The sequence below is a fragment of the Pseudopodoces humilis genome, chromosome 7 (genome assembly GCF_049639895.1).
Source record: "Pseudopodoces humilis isolate 2021_Gansu_Grassland_sample_001 chromosome 7, ASM4963989v1, whole genome shotgun sequence".
NCBI classification, from domain to species: domain Eukaryota; kingdom Metazoa; phylum Chordata; class Aves; order Passeriformes; family Paridae; genus Pseudopodoces; species Pseudopodoces humilis.
In genome coordinates, this window is record NC_142206.1 from 36,124,112 (window position 1) to 36,147,336 (window position 23,225).

General features: G+C 41.1%; 2 protein-coding genes across 12 annotated transcripts in view; one reads left to right on the top strand and one right to left on the bottom strand.

Annotated features, from left to right (window-relative positions):
- STRN3 (striatin 3) overlaps positions 1–906 on the bottom strand; it is a 61,889-nt gene extending 60,983 nt beyond the window's left edge. Inside the window, exon 1 of one of the 4 annotated variants that reach the window (XM_014249875.2) lies at positions 520–906. In XM_014249875.2, the coding sequence (XP_014105350.2) occupies positions 520–840 (321 nt within the window). In that variant the 5' untranslated portion in view covers positions 841–906. The remainder of the gene's footprint in view (positions 1–519) is intronic. The other 3 variants (XM_005520313.3, XM_014249876.2, XM_014249877.2) reach the window with 3 other exon arrangements.
- AP4S1 (adaptor related protein complex 4 subunit sigma 1) lies at positions 297–22,568 on the top strand. Of its 8 annotated transcripts, none has more exons than XM_088058418.1 (7): positions 297–373; positions 6,317–6,463; positions 8,118–8,318; positions 9,680–9,766; positions 10,804–10,872; positions 13,932–14,062; positions 19,807–21,829. In XM_088058418.1, the coding sequence occupies exons 3-7, from the start codon at positions 8,181–8,183 to the stop codon at positions 19,865–19,867; spliced, it is 486 nt and encodes a 161-aa protein (XP_087914544.1). In that variant the 5' UTR covers positions 297–373; positions 6,317–6,463; positions 8,118–8,180; the 3' UTR covers positions 19,868–21,829. The 8 variants fall into 8 exon arrangements, with proteins under 8 accessions (XP_087914544.1, XP_087914545.1, XP_014105353.1 ...); XM_088058419.1 differs by lacking the exon at positions 297–373 and adding an exon at positions 1,027–1,130; XM_014249878.2 differs by lacking the exons at positions 297–373; positions 19,807–21,829 and adding exons at positions 1,137–1,491; positions 21,848–22,568.
- Positions 22,569–23,225: the final 657 nt, after the last annotated feature.

The window sequence follows — 23,225 nt, forward strand, 5'->3', positions numbered from 1 at the left end:
CGGAGGTGTCAGTCCTCCCTCCCTCCCAGGCCCGGCGGCTCTTGCTGTCGGTAGCCCGCACGGGGCCGAGGAGCCCCGGAGTCATTGTGCTGCGGGAGCCGACCGCAGCTGTCAAGGCGTAGCGCAGCTCGCCGCGCCGCCGGGAAGGAGGGCGAGAGGGAGGGTCACAGCCCCGCGCCGCGGTAGCGCCCGCCCGCCCTTCCCCGGCCGCGCTCCGGGCCCCGCGCCGCGGCTCCGGGCGAGCGGCCTGCGGGGCCGGGGCCGCTCCGAGCCGGGCGGGCGCCATGCTACAAACCAAAATGCCTGCCCCGGGGAGGGAGCCCGGCTCGGGCCTCCGCCGGTACCGCCGCTCCGCCCGCCGGACCTCGCCCAGGTACCGTCTCCGGGCCACGGCGACCGGCTCGGCCTCGGGGGGCCCGCGGACCCCGGTCGCCCGGGCAGCGGTGCCCCCGCACCCCGGGCGCGGCCCGGCCCCCGGAGCCAGCCGGGCCAGTCCCAGATCGCCCTCGCCCCCCGTACCTGGAGCTCGGCCCGCTCCACCTCCCAGTGTGCCCTCTCCATCTCGAAGCGAGCCCACTCGTGCTGGATGTAGTGCAGGATCCCCGGGATGGTGTAGTGCTGGGGTCGGGACAGCTCGGCGGGGCCCGCCGCCTCCTGACCGGCCGGGGCCGCGGGGCCCTGGGGCTGCGGCTGTTGCCCTCCTCCTCCGCCGGCTCCAGCCCCCACGCAACCCCCACCCGACTGCAGGTTCATGTTCCCACCCGCCTGCGGCGGCGGCTGCTGCGGTCTCGGGGCGGCCGCCATCCCACCGCCTCCTCCGGCTCCAGGGTGCTCGTCCATTGTCTGCGGGGAGCCCTCCTCCTCGTCCCGCGGCGGGGGCCGGGAGCAGGGGCCGGGGAGGGGGCGAGCGGCGCTGGCTGGGGCGGGGAGGAGGGGGCGGGCCGGGCGGGGGGGCTGCGCCGAGCGGGTCCGGGTGTCAGCGCAGCGCGGAGCCGCCGCCAGCCGCCATTACAGGCCCGCGGCCCTCCCACCCTCCCACCCGGCCGGGCGGGGAGCGAGCGGCGCCTGCCGGGAAACGCGGCCTGGCCTCCGCCGCCTCCCGCGGCCCTACGCGCCTGCGCGGGAAGGAGGTGAGCGCCGCGCCCGGTGGAGCGGGACGGGCCCGGGGCTGGCCCGACGGACCCAGAGCTGGCCGTGGCTTCCGGCGGTACCCGGGCTGGTCGGTGTCGGGGCCGGCGGTCTGGGGCCCGGCCGGGTGGTTCCCGTCTGCCCCGGGTGACAGTCGGAGGTGGCGGCGAGGCTCGCCCCGCCACTCGTCAGTGCCGAACGCCCTGGGAAGAGTCGGCGGGAACGCGGCCAGGCCGGGGCCTGCGTCCTAAAGCGGCGTGTAGTCGGGTCCAACACTTCAGTTTTTGAGACTCTGCGCGATTTAATGGTGCGCTGAGTTTGCTCCATAAGGAGGTGGTTTAGAAGAGATGTATTAAATTTATGGTATGTTTCTGGAAGCTGGCTAATCGTCGTTCTGGAAGCTGGCTAAGCTGGTCGTCTTCATGATAACTCGGTTGTGATGTGTGTAATGTATTCTCCCCCTGAGGAGGACCATGTTCGCTATTAGAAACTATTCCACGTGAGGCTGGTTTTGCAAGAAATTGCTGGTCTGTTTTATCTGGCTTAGTTTTATCGGTGATAGCAATGCAGTGTTTGAGGCTGTAGTTTGAATATGGTGAAGTTACCTCGGTTGCAAAATACTATTCTGAGATGTAATACTTAAAAACTATCGTCACATTCTATTTCAAATGATCCATAGGTCACTCATTTTAAGTAAGGTAGGTCTTTGGTTTTGCCTCTCTTCAAAATTTTTACATGCTGTACTCATTCACTACATGGGTAGTTTCCTAGAAAAGGTCTATCCTTATCAGACGTGGAATTCTGTTAATTACTGGAAAAAATTAATATTCGTCTCAGTGCCGGTGTTTCCTTTCTTTACCAGTCTCCCCTTAGGTATGTGTTGATGCTTCAGTTAGTTCATCTTCCTTTCTTCTCCATTAAATCATTTCCTACTAAAATGTCATTGTCCATTCTTCCTGATTCCATACCGATTAGGCAATCTAAATCCAGCTCCTTTCCACCACAGCTGATTTATTTTCGTTGTCTACTGACAGCTACCTAATCATTATTAAAAACTGAGACTTAGCTCATAACTAGTTTAACCTTTTGTTTAGCTCCAATTGTCCAGGACATTCCTCATTCCTGCATATGTGAGAGTTATTGGAGTTTAATTCTGTTACTATATTCAGCCAGCATCTTGACAACAGCAAAGGAAAACGTTTTTATTCTTTCCTTCCTCCCTTGACTTCCCTAGACAATTAAGGTTGCCTTTTTAAAAAATCCCTGTCCTGAAACTGAACACAGTGTTTTATTTGAAAGCCACATAGACATACTTGTTTCATCTTATTGACAAATTGTTTTGGGCACAGTAGTAAACTGGAATGCAAAAATTACTTTTACTGGTAAATTTAAAATAGTATGTGGTTTTATTAAAGCCTTGTCCACTGACACAACAAAAGTAAGAAGACCAAAGGTTCTGATTGTGTTCGTGGTCTTCATTTGCTACATGGTTTTGTGCAATAAATCTACAGGAAGCTCAATAAAAAAAAAGTATTAAAAATACTTGTTCCTGTGCTACACCTGCTTGTGCTTCGTGCCTGTCATTTGGCCATTTTAAAATTCACTAATGTTTTCATTCCAGTTTAACCCATTTTGTTCTACATTTGATGAAGGGCTTGGAGGGGAAAGCATATGGGGAGCGGCTGAGGTCACTTGGTCTGTTCAGCCTGGAGGAGACTGAGGGGAGACCTCATTACAGTCAATTTCTTCTTGAGGGGAAGAAGAGGGGCAGGCACTGATCTCTGTGGTGGCCAGTGACAGGACCAAGAATGGCCTGAAGCCATGCCAGGGGAGGCTTAGGTGGGATTCAGGTGGGATTCAGGAAAAGGTTCTTCACCCAGAGGGTGGCTGGGCACTGGAACGGGCTCCCCAGGGCAGTGGTCACAGCGCTAAGCTGAGTGAGTGACAGGGTTCCAGAAGCTTTTGGACAGTACTCTTGGGCACAGGATGTGACTCAGGATTTTCTGTGCAGGGCCAGGAGATGGTCTCAATGATCTTTGTGGGTCCCTTCTAACTCAGAATTTTCTATGATTCTGTATTTCATACACAAAGTACCATTAGATCTCTACATCCAGAAAATCAGCTTGTTTAGAGTTGGACAGTGCAATACATTATTTGCCTATAGTTCTAGCTAACATTTATTTTTAATTCTTGGTGAAGCAATTATGTAATATATGTAGTCATGCCATTTCTTCTTTGTGAGATTTTATCTCTTACATTCTAGCTAAGAGCCCTAGAATGTTGCAAACCTTTCTTAGACTGAAATAACTAACATACTACTAAATCTGTAGACATTGACTGGAGTGGTTTTAGTTTGAGACACGTGTCTAATTTGAATCACAGCTGTACTGCAAGTACAGTTCAAACTTAGGTTGTGTTTCCTTTTTTTTAATATATTGTCAGATTATGTACAAGTATTGGTGAAATCTGTGACAAACTAAATTCAGTGCTTGTATCTATACCAGAGGAATAATTAAAATCATATTTAAAATATGCTTTATATTACTGCATGTAGATTCTGCAGGGTTGGCCTCGTGGGAGACTTCAGATCTTTTTATCTGCAGAACAGGTATTGCAGGCTTTGCCTCTCTGTGAGGTCTCAGCTGTTATCTGAAAAGGAGTGTCACTCAAACAGGGACAAGTTACTTTGAGGTGTCTCATGTGGTTATGCAGCCTGCAGAGCCAACATGTACTGGAAGCAGCTCTCGAACCATGTCAGCCTGACAGTGTGAATCACACAGGCCAATCACTGTAAGAATTTTCTCTCATAGATACTTATCTGCAAGAGATACTTTAATGAGGATGAGATCTAACATACCGTAACAGCTCATATTTAAATCACAGTAGATAAACTGTATGTCATCTGTATGCATGCCAAATTATCCTTACAGAAGATGTATTTTGTTAGGGAAGTAAAGGTCATTCCAGAAGGTAAATTTTTTTGAAGGAAAGTTTGCAGTTTCCAGACTTTTCACATCTTCCCCAAGCAATACCTTTAGAGGTTTTTATTTCTGGGGAGTCTTCATTCAGTGGTAGAGTTCCAAAGGTGTTTTGTAGATTGGCTATGCAGGAAGCAGATACCATAGGCTGTTCTGGACAAAATTTCTAATGCATGGTTGACTGGGATGGAGAGAGTTGGACTTGACAGTCCATCAGGATCTTGATAGTCTCTTTCAGTCTTTGGTTCCTAAGCACATTTGTGCAGATAGTTGTCCAGTGACCTGGAATGGGAGAGCCTATTCATTTCTGACAAACAGCCTTCAGATAGTAATGTCTTTTCATTACTAAAATGAGCAAAATAATGGCAGAGATATGAAAGGCTTGCATCTTGTCACCAATTCCCTTGAACCATTTGATTCTGCATGCATAAAAGCATCATAACCAGTGTGTATGGGCATGGATGCACACAGACATATGCGTGAGAATGCTTAGAAGAGTATGTAAGAGTTGTATCAGAAAAAAGGTTGCTGGCTTTTTGAGTACTGATTATTGATCATAAAAGGTAGCTTCTCAAATACAAAGAACTTGAAGGAATGGGGTTTCTTTACCCATCAACATGCACAGATATGCTTTTTGGTTTTTAATTATACTTCACAGGTTTCTTTATATCCTATATATGCAAAACTCATTTTAATATGTTTTCTGTATCTGAAAGCCAAGATGAAAAGAGAAGAAATAAATTATGTTTGTTAGAAACAAAACTCAGTCATTTCCTTTTTTTTCCCAAATTTTGCAAGCAAATGCTTTTACTACTACAAGTGATTTTTTTCAGAATTAATTCTAAAAGAAATAAAGAAACCCTGTAAGATATTTTTAACATTAACGTTATTCTCAAAGTCAGCTATACTTGCATACTTTTTGTAAATTTTTACAAAGTTATTGTTTGAACTTGTTGATTTATACCACTTTTTCTGCACAAAACTGTGTGCTTGTGCTGCCATTTATACAAACAAAGTTTCTGGTTAACATCTGGAAAGCTATCTTTGGGGCTGGTGGGAAAATACAGAAATAGCTACAGAAATAGCTACAGAAATAGCTACAGAAAGAATGGACCTCTTTCCTACAGATTCAATACCTGTTGATTATGTTCTTCAATTCTATGAATAATAATTGTCTCATAAATTACAGGTAACACTTGAGTGCTACTATGGTTCTACCTCTGTTACAACATTATTGTTTTTTTCTTTTTTTAATCTATTCTGGATAAGAGTATTTGTGCAGATTTTTAAAAAACAATCTGGTCTAAATATTTTCATCTGTAAAACAATCTAGGCCATTCATAAGGATACATGGAGATAAAATAGTCATAACATCAGAGAGGGATTAACCATGTACAAAGATTAGGTTAATAAAGGAATAATTAGGATTAGGAGCCAATCCTGCAATAGGATCATACGTATGGATTTGTCATATGTCTTGCTGTTACGTATTGCTTAGCAGTAACTCAAAGTACAACAGCTCTGTCAGTGCTCCTGGGATGGTTGTACTGTTCTCCCTGTCCTGTTCTCAAGCCCTTGGTCCCATTTATAACTAAATGATTAAAATAGCTTGGATGAAAACAGGGAACTGTTAATTCTTGTTTCAGCAGTGCCAAACACAATGATGAGGTGTAAAACTAAGATGAAAAAAGAAAAGCTGTCTATGCCACTGTTATTATCTGTTTAGCACGGACAGACATCTTTTGCAGTTGGTCTCCTGTGCCTGAGTTTGCTTAAAACAATGGGCAGCATTTCTTATATTGCTTCTCTTTCATGCCACAGCTCCTTCTTAAGTAGCTTTGAAGTTTCATGTTCCTTCTGCCGTGAGGTTGGCTCTTGCTAGGGGGCCTCATTCTGAGCTGGAAGGAGTTGTTTGTTCTTGTCCTTCTTGGAAGGTTTTTATCAAAAACTGACTGCATCATCTTAGTATTTCAACTTTATGCTTAAAAATATTAAGATATATTATTGCAACTCTAACTTGAGGCAGTAATTAAAACAGAGTGTGAGGGGGAAAAAAAGCTATATACTAAACACAACAAAGATTGTATATATGCTAGTCTTCCATTAGGTCATCAATGTCAGTCTACTTGCCATCCAACAGTGAAGATCCCATCATACATTTCTATCTGGGCCCTTTTTTTATCCTAATGACCTGGTTCATTCTTCCTCAGAGACAAACTTGTGCTGATCCAGAAGCCCTGGGTGCAGTGCACAAGCCGCGTGCAGCCAGCAGCAGCACTGACCAGCATCCAGGACTCTGCTGTCAGAGCGACACAACGGAAGTGAGTGCCTGAGGGGGCTTCATGTGCCTGGAAGAGGTGAGAAAGCTCTGAGATTGTCATGATTCCAAATAGATTCTGTTGTCTTGAGGACTGATCCTGAGCTAACTGCATGTCACTCAACTACGAATGAATTCTCAGTATCAAGTCGAATTAATAAAACCACATTTGAAATTACATGTGGAAATCCAAACTTCTTTGTAGATAGAGTAAGCCACAGTACACTGAGAAAAAGAGGGTCACTTCTTGAGATCCAAGTGGTGGTAAAAGAGGTGGCTTTTCTTTCAGAAAACAGTGACCACTGTGAATCAGAAGTCAGCAATAATTAATGTCAGCACAATATATTGGCCCTTGCTGCATCACTGTCATGAAAGATTTGTCACCCAGGGATGGTATATAGCCAGATAATTCAATTTGCTAATAATACGATGCAGCACCTGTGGAGCTTGCCTTGTATTTTTTTCCCCCCTTTTGCTTGTCTGCATTAAGATACACTGTTTGTACTCAAAGAGCTACACTGTATTGTTTTGTGTATTCCTGATAGTTTTCTGTTCACACTTTGTCACAGAAGCTGAGACTTAAGATGCACCAGGTAAGGACAAGCTCTTCAGAACTGGAAAAAAAGGAATAGCTTTTGCTGTAGTTGCTGTATTTCCAGTGCACAAACCTTAAGATTATTTGGGCCAATAAATCTGGGATGCAAATAGAGAGTCAGATGGAAAACATTAAAGAGATTGTTCTCAGGCATTAAAGTAAATAACCCAGAACTTCTATTTCAAAAAATTACATTTGCAGCTTACTCTATTTTCATACTATTCAAAACATCAGAGATGTCAATTGCTTAGCAAGCAGATTCTGACATATGCTGTGCTCTTTTTAATGCTATTTTCCACTGTACATTGCATGTGGTATGTTTATATTCTACAGCTATATTTCAGTGGCGTTGGGTGGATTAATATTTATTTACATTGAGATAAAGCTCTTTTGAGTAATTATTGTGAATCAATTTCTCTATCTATTGAAGACCCACATCTAGTTTGCATTAAATGCAGAATTTACCTATGGCATCTGTGTGGGAAATCAGGTAGCTCCTGGTCCAGCTCAAGATATATGTTGATACTGCAGATACCCAAATATTTAGGATTCTGCATTAAAGAAATGATCATCTGTTGTGGCCCATGCATTTCCCTTTGTCATCTCTCCATTCAATTTGTTACGACAATGGTATGAATGTAATTGTTAAATACAAGTCAGGTGGGAAAAAAGTGCTTTATAGGCAAATTTTGCTCTTAGTAGCTGTATTAGAGTGGTTTGATATTGGGCAAATTTCTGATGTTTACAGACCAGTTAGCATGCAGGAAGAAAATGGTAAGTAAATTTATGGTTATGAAGAAGTAATTGTTTACTCCTCTGATTTCCCAAATCCTACCAAGAATTTAATTTGATTGAAATATGAAAATTTTAAATATGAAAGCTGTTATTTATTAGGTAGTTTGTGACTAGTTGTATGGGGGGAAAAACTGAGTTTTTCCATGGGATGTGTGCAAAAGATTTGAGATTTTTTTTTTCTTGTGTTCTGTGTTTTGGCAGTAAACTCAATCATAAATTGATAAATGCATACCTGGGCTGGATAGCTTTTAGGAAGGCTTTATTCCTATGTATTACTTCTATTTTTTTTTTTTTCTGCTCCCAGAATTACTCTTCTTGATTCCTGCACCCAAAATTGAAATCTACCACTGAAGTCAATATAAAAGAAATGATAAAATTTTTTCTTATGGTAAACAAACAAGGTCAAACAAGACTGTCCAGGTATTATGAGCATGTAGAAATTAATAAACGGGCAATACTGGAAGCTGAAGTAATCAAAAACTGTCTCTCCCGTTCAAAGGATGAGGTAGGTTTTGTAGGTTTTATTTTATCCACATTTCACATCTTTCCTATTGATAATTCTAAAACCTATCAGTGTCTGTCGCAGGTCATTATTTCATTTGTACCCATGATAAAAAAGATTTAGGTTCTAGATTATGGGTTCAGTCAGTTGAACTGTTATTCTGTATTGAATAAATGTTTTTTTTGAGGCTTACAGAGATTTTGGAGTTGTGTGTATCACTGTCAAGAAGATTCCTCTTCTTTGTTTGAAGAAGCTCAGAAGTCAGGAAATACTCATTTTATCCTTGTATTGCTTGTCTGATAGAGATGGATGGAGGGATATTACTGTTTTGCCAGAAGGTAGAAGGCAGAGTAATGACAGCTCCAAGTTTAAATTTAGGGTAGAGGATTCCAAATTATGAAAACATTATTTAAAGCACAGGGCAGGTTTGGAAACACAGATTTTTAGGCCTCTGTATTAGACTCCTTTATTCAAAAAAAGTGTTCACGTCTTCTGCAAGAAAGTCAGAAAATATAGAAGTTGGAAATTTTTCTGTATGAAAGTTCAGATTTTCATTGCTCTCTTAATTAAACCGTTGGTTCTTTAAGAACAGCATCAAACTTTTGCAGATTGACTTGAATTACAGGAGAAATATATAACTTCGATAGTGAATGAAATTTTTTGGTTTGTGTTCTGAAGTCAGCTTCTTTACTTTTCATTAATGATGTGTGTTCTTGCACAGCACTCCTTACATACTTCATTCTAGGAAACCTCAATAAAAATAGTAGTTCTTGTAAGTCCCGTAGTTAACAGCTTTGGCTAAAGAAATGACCGTGTTGGTGCCGCTCCTGCGAGGGCATTTCCGAGCGCAGGAGCTGCCGGCGCTGCCGGTGCCATTTCGGGCGCCGGGCGGAGTGACGCGGAGAGCAAAGGCAGGAAACGGCGCCATCTCCTGGCTCTCTCCTCTTGGGAAACACCTGTTAATTCACCACTGGATCTGGAACTTTTTAATTTCCATTTTTACATTAAAATATTGGTAATTTTTTTAAAACAGGAAAATTACCTTTAGGTCTCTTTTTGAAAGGGCTTGCAAATGAAAATTATGGGAAAGTAATATTTGCTTTTATAACCCCAAACAAGTCACTTTAGTCCTGCGTGTTTCAGTTTTTCCATTTAAAAAGTGGTGGCACGTTTTCTGCCAGCAGATGAAAACTGTGGTGTAAAAGTTACCATACTAAATTTCTTTCAAGTTGAAATTGAATCTCGGGGAATCCATGTTCTCTGTCTTATGAACTTGAAACCTCAGGCCTTTTGAGCAATGTCCTTTACATTGTTGTATGCTTAAATGGCAGTTGCTCTATTTGACTCATTTTGCTTCTGCCTAGTGCTCTTTCATTGAGTATAAGGACTTCAAGCTGGTGTACCGACAGTATGCAGCTCTTTTCATAGTTGTTGGCATCGACCAGACAGAGGTAAGAAATTATATATCCTCTTGTAATGAATGTTTATAGTGATTATCACAGGCTAGGCTCTTTATCCAGTATGGATTTTTTCAATAGCAATTAGAGAATTTCAAGAAGTCATTGTAAAAAAAAAAAACACAAAAAAAACCCCAAGCCAAAAAAACCAATCCCCTCCCCCCAAAATTTTTATTTCTGTGAAGTAAGAGAGGTAACGAGTGTTACAAAAAAAACCCAAAACACGTGTGCTATGTTTGACTTTCGTCTTTAGCAGTAGATTGAACTGTTACCATGAGGTAGTCTTCCTGAGCCCTGTACTGATTCTGCACTAATTTATGTGAGGTGGGTTCCTAAACAAATGTTAACATTACAGCCGGGTCATCTGTCTCATCTGTGATGACTTCTCACTGTTTTTAATGTCCTTCGACAAAGAAAAAATTCCTATGCTGTCAGCTACAAAGATGCCAATTTATTTTGCTTTTCAAAAAGGGAAAAAAGAAAGGTATCTGAAAGCTGACAAGTACTAGTATTTCATTTGTTCAGGTTGCACCTGGGAGGCTTTAGTGTTTGCATTGATAACTGGTTCTCAGAAATTAATACAGCATTTACTGTTAGAGACCTTAACAGGGTGGTGTGGAAGGTAGCTGCTGTCTACCACAGTATCTTCAAATCAGGCAGGCAATTTGGGACAAATTGCCCAGCAGAGGCTGGCTCAGTGCTACAGCTGGCTGGTGTGACTTCAGCATGGGTAAGCTTAACCTAGTTAGCCGTGTGTGTGATAGAGCTGAGCTGGGAGGGGTGGCACAAAGGCAGCAGGGGGCTGGCAGCAGCCCAGAGCAGAGAATCCACTGGCTGTTGCAGAGCTGCTCTGTGTGGCTGCCCTGAGTGCTGCCCAGCTCTCAGCACCTCAGCTGGGCAACTACACGGCCTGAGCAGAGGGCTTACTCTATTGTCTAGTGGCTTTTCATTCACCACAAACTGAATTAACACAAAGAATACTACTACATTTTCTAAATATTGATTTAATATTCAGTTGGTTTTAATTTCAGAATGAAATGGCAGTATATGAACTAATTCATAATTTTGTGGAAGTTTTGGACAAATACTTCAGCAGAGTGGTGAGTGAGACACTGAATTTGTTATGAAACATGTTTTCTCTTTCAAAACTTCGGTGAAAGTGCCATTTCAGAGAATAAATCAAAGGAGAAGAATGTTTAATATTTTAGAATTTTAATAAATATTATCCCTGTGGGGAAAGGTAGTATAAGCTGGTTTTTCAGAGAAGTAAAAGTATATGTGGGTCATAAGTTATCAGACAAGGAATACCAGAAATATTTCTGTTAGAAAAGCATGGGTTTATGGGGTTTCTTTGGGTCATATACTCTTAAATTAGCCATGGGCATTTTATGTTTTAAAGAAATAAAGAGGTTTGACTTTGCAGTTCTTATGCAATTTATAGCATTACATTCCCCAAATGAACTTTATTCATGATTAAGATGGTGTAAGCATGAAGCAGGGAACTGACATCACTCTCACTGAATAAGATCAGAGGAATGGAGCAGAAGAAACCTCAAAAACCAGTCTGTACTTGTAGACCCCATATGGTTGTCAGGCAACAGTGGATATCTGATAAAACAGCTATTATAGAGATAGTAATTTTGTTAAGGATTCAACATCAGACATGGTTCCACTTAAAATGACACTGTTCCTTTTGGTGGGAGAGTTTTTTGCTTGCTTGTTTTTACAAAGTTTGAAAATGCAGCATTGTAATTCTGGTTAGAAAATTTGCTATTTAGTATAGGGTTTGTAATAATCTTGTTACAAAAAAAAATTGACTGCAATCATACTTTGGTGCAGTTTCAGTTAACCTTTGCTGAAATGTGTTGGCTGTTCCTCTCAGAAAAGAGGACTGTCTCATTTCCCCTGTAGTCCATGTACTTGAGGGTATTACACTGGTGACTGTACATACAAGGTATCAGTATGCAGGGTCTGTAACTGCTTCCCCAGCTCTAGTACCATAGCAGGCAGGGCAGAGCTCCCTCTGTGAATTCAAGGACATGCTTGAAAAAGTCATCTGCGCCCTTCACTGTTTAGATGCTTGGCAAATCTTTTAGGCTGTTATCTCAACGTCACCCCAGCCCATTGAAACTGCTGCTACTAAGTATATCACTTTCTGACTGCACTGAGTTCAGAATTTCTCTTAAAATTGCTGATTGTAGTCTCAACCTAAGCAGTGATAACCAAGAATGGAATTAGATCTCGGCAGCACAGGAATGCACAATAAAATTTAGTCACATCTTATTTGTCTGATTGAGCTAATAGTTGCCAACCACCTCTCAAATTTTATTCAATTAAAGCAGAGCAAAAATAGATGTAGTTCTTATACATATAAATGTAGTGTATATATATGATCTTTTGACCACACATATAACCCAGCCACTGAGAGCTGTTAGAAATTTCCTGAGTTCATCATTCCAGAGGGGTTTTTTATTTTCTATAGTATTTTGGGTTGGAGACTAGAGGAACCTAAAAGTGGAGAGCTAAAAGAAATCTTTGATGGTTCTGGTTTTAATATCATATAACACAATAAATGGCAGAGCACTAAGACAAGGGCTGCAATTCTAGCTGGTGTTTCTGTCAGTAACCACAGAGCAAGAAAGTATAAATCTGTACTTGTACAGATTACTCTTTAAGATTTACAGAATTTTAACAGAATCCCAAATTATGATGATGGCAACAGAGACAGAACTCTGGGAAAGGAGAGAACATGTGTCTCTAGAAGGACATTTTGTCATCTATTATTTTTAGACCTGAGAGCTTTAAACATTCTCACGTACTCTATTTTTATCTAATGGAGTTTACAGAGCTTGAATTCAGATATGAGAACAAACATTAATGGAATTAGGGAGAAAGCTTTCAAAGTTGTTTGTGAGATGTAATTCTGAGTCCCCTTCACTTTTGTATTTTCACTACCCAGGAAAAATTCTGCATACTGTTCAGAATTCCAATTTCTCCAACTACTTTTTGATGCTGAGAACACTTAAACTGATCGTACCCTTAAAATGCAACTTTTGTGATGCATTAAAAACTTCTAATTGAAGAATGGCAGGGTCACTCAGCAGAGGCCTGTAGACTAGAACTACTCCAGTTTAGATCATCTGTAGACCACAAAAGTAGTAGCAATTTTAGCAGTAATACCTTACCAGCTTTACTCTGCTTTAAAATCAGGTTTAGACCATGAATGAAAAACACTTTATCAAACTAAATTCTCTAGGTAGCAGGTAAAGATTGCCTCTTTTAATAGAGACTGGGGAATCTCCACCCAACTCTGCAAGATCTTAAGTGCTAAGGCTAAGTGATTAATTCTAAGTTTAGCTATTTAACTGAGGCACCTAAGTTAGAAATTTGGTCATCCTAAGCTCCCATTACTGGCAATGGAGACTGATGAGTATCTCGAGAAAGTGAGTCATGCCTCAAGTGTGCCGAGTCAACTGGTGAAGATCCCCATCCCTTCTGCTGACTGCAGAGAGACCACGAGGGCTTGCAACTCAGACATTTTGGTTAAATGAGTAATACTGCTTGGGGTAAATCCAAAAATAGAAGGAAAATTATGACTATATGAAGAATTGTGTTGCTGGCACTGGAGAAGACTTAGAAGGGCTAAGAGTCCAAAGCTTGGAATTGCCTTGCCTTCCCTAATATGTGCAGCCACTACCACAGCCATGGGTATATACAGTGTCTAGATTTTGCTGTTGAAATGATCTGCAGCAACAACTTCAACTGTGTAAACTTGGCATTAACATCCTGGTTTTGCAGGAGGAAGAGAGAATATAGGGCCAGAACCACCATAATTACAGCTGCTGGTTTTCCACCCACTCACTCAGATGGCACTGACTATATTCAAATGGTTACTTGTAGGTGACTTCAGTGGGTTTTTTCAAGTAAAACATTAGCTTTGATTACAGAGACAGGTAACACATGTAAAGCAAAGCAGTGTTGCAGGAAAGAGCATGTAATTGTCCAATCCAGAAGAGAAATCTGAATCACTCTAAAATTTTCTATCGATATTTTGAAGACTTTCTTTATCCTTTGAAGGGATGTGTAATGTTTAGTGATTATGAGATCATCTGAGATAAGAGATCAAACTGTAACTAATGGCTATCTCTTTTCCCTGCAGAGTGAATTAGATGTATCCTTTTCAGTATCAGGAATGCATTTGTTACAGTATGTATGTTGCAGTTCATACCATCCTCATAGCACTGACTGTCACTCAAGTCAATGCAGATGTTCACCAGTTTTGCACTTGGAGTAAGTAGCACCATTTTGGCACCTTTCTGAAAGCATGACTAATGTTCACATGGGTCACCTATTTAAATCTTCCATCATTAAGATAGGCCTGGTTCCATTTAAAATAAGACAGAGACCTTGCTTTGAGAGAATGAAGTACGTGAAAAGATAATTCATGAGGAACTTTCAGGCTTAACTAGGCTTACTACTTTAAGGTTTCAGTTTGAGTTTACAATAAAATAGATATTGCAACTACTGTAATAACAACAGAACAATACTGTAATAACAACTCAATGTTACAGCTGTAATGTCTAGAGCCAAATAGCAGCACTATCTGTAAGATTATGTTTGCAGTTTGATCTTACTTCAGAAAAACAAGAAGTGAGATTTAATTTCTGTATCTTTGGAGGAAGGGAAAAACCTGGGAGGGGAATATTCAGGAAACCAGGTATTAATTTCTTTTCCCACTCCTCCCCTTACACTGCTGTATTTTCATGTGTATGTTTTGCAGGGTATTAATTAAAGTACAAGTTAAAACTCACCCAAATACAAATACCAAAATACAGTCCAAAATACAATTAAACAAAAATAGCAAGTAAATAAAACACAATACTGGAAAACTTAGACCAGGAGAATGTAGCACAGTCTTCCTTCTGTTATTCCAATTCCACTGTGTGTTCACTCTACTCCAGCAGTTCTTATGCTTATGTTTGTTGTTGGTTAAATGCAGATCTGCTGGTATAAAGAGTTTCAGTTACACACCTGAAATACAGTTGCCATCTTGCAATCAAGTACTGTCAAGTAATTTAGTTTATTTACTTTATGAATTACCACTTATGAAGAACATAGAAAAAGTCTGTAATTGTTCTTACTTTAACTGAAAAAGGAAAAAATAAAACAAAAAACAACAGGAAATAATTAATTTCACTTTTGAAAATATTTTAAAGCTTGCTACATGCTGTAACTCTGTCTCATTTACTGAGTTAGTAAAACACCCTTAAATTTACTATGAAAGAGCAATAATGACAATAATAGTGTGACGGGACACTTAAGGTGGGTGAGCGATTATAGAAACACAATTTTTTTTTATTCAATTAGTTCTAATTCTGAACTATGTATTTATGTATATGAGCTTTGCCAAATTAAAGACTAACATGACCTATTTAGTAATTACACATGAAAAGAATCCCCTGTGTTTCCATGTAGTGTACTTTGAGCATGCAATTGCCTGATTATCTGAGTCATTTGATGAACTGACGATTCTAAATTCTGCTGCCTCTGCTCAGCGATTTCCTACCAAGAGCTCTACACCTTGAGCTACTCCCACTAGTCCATTTAATAGCTGAGAAAGGCTGCTGCATATAACAGAATGGTTTGGGCTGGAAAAGACTTTAAAGGTCATCTAGTTCCAACCCCCTTGCCATGGGAAGGGACACCTTCCACTATACTAGTTTGCTCAGAGCTCTATCTACCCTGTGTCTTGAACACCTCCAGAGATGAGACATCTATGATTTCTCTGGGAAACATGGAGTAGACCCTCACCACCTTCACAGTAAAGATTTTTTTTCCTAATATCTAATTTACATTTGCTGTCTTTCATTTTGAATCCATTTCCCCTTGTCCTGTCACCACATGCCCTGGTAAAACATACCTCTCCAGCTTTCTTGTAAGGCTCCCCTTCAAATACTGGAAGACCCCAATTAAGTCACTCCTAAATCATCTCTTTTCCAGGCTGAATTTATCCCAATTCTCTCAGTCTTTCCTCATAGGAGGGATGCTCCACCCTTCTAATCATCTTTGTGGCCCTTTGCACTCTCTCCAGCAGGTCCATATCCTTGCTGTGCTGGCACCCCAGAGCTGGTGCAGCACTGCAGGTGGGGTCTCAGCAGAGCAGAGCAGAGGGGCAGAATCCCCTCCCTGCCCTGCTGCCCACACTGCTCTGGATGCAGCCCAGGACACATTTGGCTCTCTGGGCTGGCAGTGCCCATGGCTGGGTCATGCCCAGCCTCTCACCCAGCAGCACCCCCAAGTCCTGCTGGGCAGGGCTGCTCTGATCTGTCCATCCCCAGCCTGTGCTGGTACTGGGGGCTGACCCAGGTGCAGCACCAGTACTTGGGCTTGCTAAAACCCATGAGATTCCCATGGGCACACTTCTTGAGCTTGTCTAGATCCCTGTGGATGGTATCCTGTCCTTAGTCTGCACTGTTTGGAGAAGTTGTTGCATTATATGCCAACATTATTGTTGGCAACGGGTGCAATTCCGTGTCTGGATGATTCCTGAAGTAGTTCATCTACATGGGTCTCATGTGCGTGATGGTGTGAATATAAATATTTAGTAAATAGGAGTGTGCATTACTAACTTACTTGGTCACAGTGGAAAAAATACTGGAAAAGCTCATGTCTGATATGTCTCTCAACACCTATGACATATGCATGAAGTATGTAGTTTCAGCATTCAGAAAGGCACTTTTTTATGATACACATTTCAGGAACAATTTTATAAGAAAACATTCTACTTCTATAAATGTACAAAATAATTCTCCCATTTAGGAAGAAGAGCTTAATTCTTAAGCTGAAAGGCTATCAAAAATAGTCAAAATGAAATAAGATACCCTCCTTTATTAAATGTAAAGCGGAGGTGTAACTAGGAGGAAGTGGGTTGTTCAGATCTGTATTTATTTCTGACAACAGCTTGAATAGCTGACCCAGAAGAATAATTTGGACAAGTGCCTTTAGCTATTATTGCAGTGCAAGAAATAAACCATCAACCTGCCTTTCATAATGTGAAAGAAAATATCCTCCCCTGCAATTGAACTGTTGCCTTTGCCAAATGGTCTCACATTAACTCTTGTGCTCAGTGCAGTTAGCTTGGATGCAAAGTATCTGCTGGAAGAGGTATCATCTGAAGGTCTGCAACAGTGAACACCAAGTAGTGTTTACAGAATCTTTGTTTACAGAGTATCTTGCAGGACACTCATGATTTCCTGAGTGTCTGCTATTATTTTTGTGTACAGATCAATAGGAAGTTTATTTTAAATGTGACAGTGGCTATTCTATATAGCCAGTAGTGTTTACTAACATGAAAAAAAAAAATAGCAGGAAATTACAAACTCAAAACCCATTAGAAACAGATCATAATTACTAAGGCTATTCAGCCATGCACCAAGCAAAGCCCAGTTAAAATCCAAGGGCTGAGCCTATCACACAACTGAGATGTCCCTGGAGCCCTCACCAAGCCTGTAGCACAGGCACTGGTTCTTGCAGCTCCCAGACATTATTCCAATATTCCTGGCAATGCAGCTACATCAGAGGCAGAACTCCAGCTTTCATTTAGGTCCACACCTGAATTCATCCAGGGCATCTACACTGTAGCTCACGTCATGGTCTCTCTGGAGTCTGATGTCAGGAAGGGTGCCTTGAGCAGCACAGGGGACTGGGTCTGATTTGGATCCTTCCCAACAGGATTGGTACATGATGTTGGTATGTATGACATTGATGCTAAACAATGCACAGTTCTCTCATGTTTCTGCAAAAATGAACACAGAATACCTATTGGCTAAGTACTTGAGAATAGCCAGCTTTTTACAGAAGTTTTCATGTGTCAGTTGTGAACCACTTAGCCATTATACGATGTTCATTTTCAAGAGTCAGTTGCACACTTAAAGAGTACCTAAGCTGGAATGACCTATCATTCCTAAAGTTGTTTGGATTGTTTTTAAAATATCAGTAAAGAGTGTTGTTAGGCCAGCTGAATAAACAAATACTGAAATTGTCCCCGGGGTGTTGTGTTCTAATGTGTTAATAGTACTGGATAAGCTTCCCTTTGTCTATAAAATAAGTGGGAGGGGTTTTCTGTAGCACTAAAACTCTAGCTTGGGTGGTGTAGGAACTATTTTCTTGCTATGATGAGGACAAAAGAGCCTATAAAAACACAAGTGTTAGAACAGCAACTTTAAGGAACAAAACGCTGGTATGTATGACAGTTTCTAAAATTCCTTTTAGAAATAGAAAAGTTACCTTTTCTATTGCTTGAACTGGTGAAGCAAAGCTTGCTTGAAGACACATTATTAACTTCTAGAGAAACAGATATTTACGCTCCCCTTGTGGGAAGGGAGGGGGTGACAGAGTGCTCTAGGACTAAGCATCTGAAGAATGTTGTCTTGATCCAAAAAAGCCATGACATTCCATTGCAACTAGCTGCTGCTGCTCCTCCTAGGATAGATAAGAAGCTGTGATACAGGGAATACTTCATGTGAATCAACTATTCTTCAACTCCCTGTGGGATAACACTGAGGATACCATGCATTTAAGGAGTGAGAAAATTGAATGATGAATCTATTCTGAGAATTTATAAGGATACACTTCAGTTGTACTGTAACATAAGTGGGTGAAATGGAGACCTATAAAGACTAGCTTAAAATTAGCTTCTAGAATTTCACAGAACTTGAAGGCACCTTTGTCTCCTGTTTAATATCAGCATAGTCATTTGACGAATAAATGGTCAAAAAAGCATTTTACAGGTTTCAGTGCCTTAAACATGCCTGCCATTAGATAGGCTAAAAACTATTGAAAGTGAACATTGGCAAAGTAAGTCAGAATGTGTGAGTCTCGACTAAATAAAGAAGCAACTCCAGCTAATCTCTAGCTGAAGATGAATGTACATGATGGAAATCAAGGGCTGTATATTCAGTAGCAAACCATCTGCCCCATATGTACCTGTACTGTAATCTACAAAGCCTTTGTTTGTGTTCTTGGGTGTGTTCTGTGATCACAAGGTGCACTTCAGCATCTCTGAAGCCTGGACACACCCTTGAATTACTTGCCTGTAAAAACCTGAGATCTCTTAAAATGCCTCCATATGAAGAAGTTATTTATTACATGCAAGTCCTAACTATGCCTTTTCCACTTCTTTCCTTCCCCTCTTCCCTGCTCAACTGTCTATATATAATGTTTTGGGAAAGGAGACCTCTTACTATGCATTTGCCATAAAAACTCTGGGATAATAGAAAGTACCATTAATGTCTTTAAGAAGAGGAACTCTTTAGGTTACCAACAGCCAATATAACATTTAAAATACCAATTGTGTAGGTACCATTTACTTCTGCTGCTTGGTACACAGCCTCTGCAGCATTGCCAGAAATTGGGAAGCCAAAGCCAGGAGGGCTCATCTTTGCCCAGGCTGGCATGCAGAGATGAACACGTTTTCCTCTGCATTCTTGTTTTTCAAAGTCCTGTTATCCTTTGCATGGATCTATTGAAAGTCCCTTAATGTTCTTTTTGTGGGCAGACAAGATTCTTCCTGGAAGCAGGACCTTAAATGACAGCTCTGGGTGGAGCACATGGCAGTGCAAACACCAAATACAGCTTTTTCCTGTTGCCAGCTGCTCAAACTGGTTTGCTTTGCTGCTTCAGTTGGGTGTGGATCTATGACTCCAGGGCTTTAAACCCTGAAATTTGGGGTCACTTGCCAAACAAGTAACAGGTGAGGAGGATGAGCCTTGCTAAGGATCAAATACATATCTCTCCCTGGGCAGGTCATTCAGACATGAATGGCTGAGCTGTGTTGGGCAAGATGTAACCATAAAGCATAGGTGAAACCTAGAGGAAGGGGAAAAGAGCCAGGCTTGCTCCCTATACAATCCAATTGTTTGCCAAGAACAGTGTGGTGAAGGGAGGTGGGATGTTGGGTTGAGGGTAGCGGTTAAAGAATGCTTTGGGACCTTCCAAAATCAAATTGATGCAGAAGTCATTCCACTTTTCTGCAGTGGAGGAAGCCCATTTGGAAATAACCTGGAATGGCCTGCAGGGAAACTGACATCTCATTGAACTACATTGAGAGTGGAACAGCTCCAAGATTTTTATTGGCGTGGGTAGAGTTTTCCTTTGACATACTGTCAGCTCTTCTAGAAATACAGCAGGGGAAAAAACAGCACTAGATGTGATTTAAATGTTTTCCCAAACAGGATGATGCAGAAAAATAAGATGGGAGTGGCAGGTTGCATTGTCACTGATCCTGGTTGATTAAGTCGTCTGGGTTTTAGAGTTTTGGACTGCTAGAGGAAAGTCTGGACTCTGCCTTGGGAACTGGGGCAGTGTGAATCAGTGGTAGAGTGTAAAAATTAAAAGCCAGGAGGAATTGGCTTTCTCACTTGTTGAAACCTGAATGGAATGTTATCTAATTTCCCTAACAGATCTTGTAGCCCAGTGCAGAGCAGTGCCAGAGGTGAACTAAGTAGCAAAACAGCTGTCTTTCTAAAAATTCCCACATTGCTGTAATAAAGAAATCTTAACTTCTCAGATTAAAATATTTCTGTAAAGGCTGATTTACTCAATAAGTTTATCACAGCAAGAAATTTGTCTTCAATCTTTGAACTGCCAAGCCAAGTAAAGCTACCACCTTTGTCTCTGGTACCACAAAAATGGTGACTGTTTGAAGTTTTAAGGACAGCACTGCCCCTCAGTATCAAAAGGCACGAGTCCAATTTTTAGAAACAATGCAGGCCTATGGTCAGATTCAGGAAGAAGTCTGGTATTTAAAAAATAATTTAGAATTAAATTAGGTAGTTAAGTTTAGATCAGCAAATTAGAAGCTGTCTGATGAACCATGGCCATCCCCAAGGCCCTGTTGACAGCTATAGTTTCTCACCTAGCAGTAGCTAGTAGAAAAGTTATTTGGAGACCTGAATTGTGCTACTACACATATCTAGACATGCTGTGCTCTTGGTGAAGCAGAACATGTCCTCTGGAGCAGTGTTACAATTGCTTCCCCTTATAGGCAAATACACCGTAGCACTGAGTTCATCCCAGAGCATTCACAGCAAGGAGGAACAAATACATAGATACCTGGCTCCTAAGCTGTTGTCATTTGCAGTTCAGAACTCACACTGCTCCAGCTCTTTGGCAGAGCAGTAGGGCTGACTGCCAAAACCAGGTCCTCTGGCAGTGAGGAGACAGAGCAGTCTTCTTTCAATGCCTGAGTCATGTTCAAAAAATTAGACTGATATTTATCACACTGAGCAGAGGAAACAGCTGATGCCTTAAAAAAACCTGATTCTTGCAACTCCACTGATTAGCAGGGAAGTCCACTAACATAAATACAAAGACTACAGCAAAATCAAGGCTGTCTTCCTGAGTTCAATTCATGGGGTCATAAATAGCAGAATGGGAGAAAAGGCACTCAAGAGACTCTTCAAAATGGGGGGAAAGTACTGAGAGATGTATTTAGCAGTTACTATACGAAGTCTTGCTAGCTCCACTGCAGCAGTCCTCAATACATGGGCAAGATTTAGAAGGTACAAAATGAAGACAACACAAATCTGTTGTGCTCAGCATAGAACACATGTAAAGAGCAGCAACAGGTGGAGAGTAAGGCAGATAAAGGGTTATTCATGCTCTGTGTATGTATGTCAGTGAGGCATAACAGATGCACCCAGCAGGCTGCTTTGCTGTGCCCGTTTCCATTTCAGGTTGTGGTGAAAAATGTCAACATCCGAGTCTTTTTTCACAGCCAAACTCTTGGCAGTTGTTCAGTGGATGCACTGGACACTCACGTCTGCATGTATGCACTTGTGTGTCATGAATGCCAACCCCTTCATACCCCTGAAGGCCTGCCATCATTGTTTTGAGACAGATGCTGTTAGATAAAGTTACTGTTTCCCTAGCTTTATTAAAATAATGGTAAATAAACTAGAATAAATTAAGAAATACCTATTTTTGCAAAATTTTATTAAAATCTTAGGTGCCTATGATTTTTTTTTAAATTATCTTCACATTGTTCAAAATACACTTAACTTGAAATATTTCTAGATCATGTTCAATTTGGACAGAGTGCACATCATTTTGGATGAAATGGTGCTAAATGGTTGCATCGTGGAAACGAACCGGAACAGAATTCTTGCCCCTCTGTTTGTGCTTGACAAAGTGGCAGAAGGCTAGGAAGATGCAAGAGTGACTAAGGTGTTTTACAAAAGATGGCAAAAGCATCAAGAATGTGCATATAGCAGTTTTCTGCTGCTGCAAGACTGACTCACACAACATTCAAATTAGTCAGAAAATATTTTCCATTTCTCTTATATGTGTACCCAATGGGAAAGATACAGCTAAACATTTGGATGCATTCAGATGCAGCTTCACTGATCCAGCAGAAACATTCCTAGAATGGTCAATAATTTTGAAACATTTTGAGGATGAAGAAATGGAAACTTACCATGACTGACTAGGTACCACTTTGAATTATGTAGTGTCATGCCAGACCTAGAAGATATAAAACATAGAAATATAAATTCAAACTGAGTTTCAGTCCTTCCCTTAAGCACCAGCTTGATTTATTTTCATACAAATTTACAGTTAATAATAGTTCTGTGACTTTTATGCCCACTTTTTAACTATAGTCATCCTTCATCAAAAAGCTGTTTTTTCATCAAAAAAAGGTTTCCCTCCCTTTGCAATGCAAGTCATGGACACAAAAAGAAAAGTACAGATGTATTAAGTATTTATGCATACTTTGCAAGCTGTAACTGGAATAATTTAGCACTTAAATATTATAATATTAATAAAATATAATTAAAAACGGAATTTAAATGCTCTTTTCTCATGTTTGCTTCATAAATTACACAAAATCTTTTCTTATTTTGGCACACCAGTGTATTTTTTTTCTTGTATACACTATCTATGCATCAAAATTAAAACTTTTACCAAAGATGAGTAATAATAGATATGCAAGTTCTCAGGACCAGGTAGGGATGTAATGAAGTCTCCCTTCTTGAGCAGGAAGCCATAGCTATGCTAAGTTGCATTCCCAGACATCCAGCATGCTGATTCACACTGCACATGGCTCTGTAAGTCAGGGGACAGTTGGTAATCTCAGCTCACTTCCACTTACCTTTCTAGAACTTGTATCTGCATCCTTCTTCTTAACCTCCAGCACAACCCTACATATAACCTGATACTGAACAAGCATATTGTGTGTGAAATGACACACTGGCCACATCAATACCACTTAGAAACCATGGTCTAAGGAGCAAAGAATGTGGTGTGTGAGAATAATCCACAGGGCTTTCACACAGTAACACGCTTATCAAATCAAGATGATCTTGGGACTGGAGTAGAGTTGCATAAACCTGGACACAGGTGTTTGACTGAAGCACAACAGGTACAGAAGTGGGCAGGATGGTGGATATTCCTC

Bases quoted from the DNA above. Each gene is read 5' to 3' on its own strand.
- AP4S1 (XM_088058418.1), top strand. From the start codon at position 8,181: ATGATAAAATTTTTTCTTATGGTAAACAAACAAGGTCAAACAAGACTG. The intron at 8,319-9,679 runs GTAGGTTTTGTA...GCTTCTGCCTAG, and splicing joins TCTCCCGTTCAAAGGATGAG to TGCTCTTTCATTGAGTATAA. The intron at 10,873-13,931 runs GTGAGTGAGACA...TTTTCCCTGCAG, and splicing joins ACAAATACTTCAGCAGAGTG to AGTGAATTAGATGTATCCTT.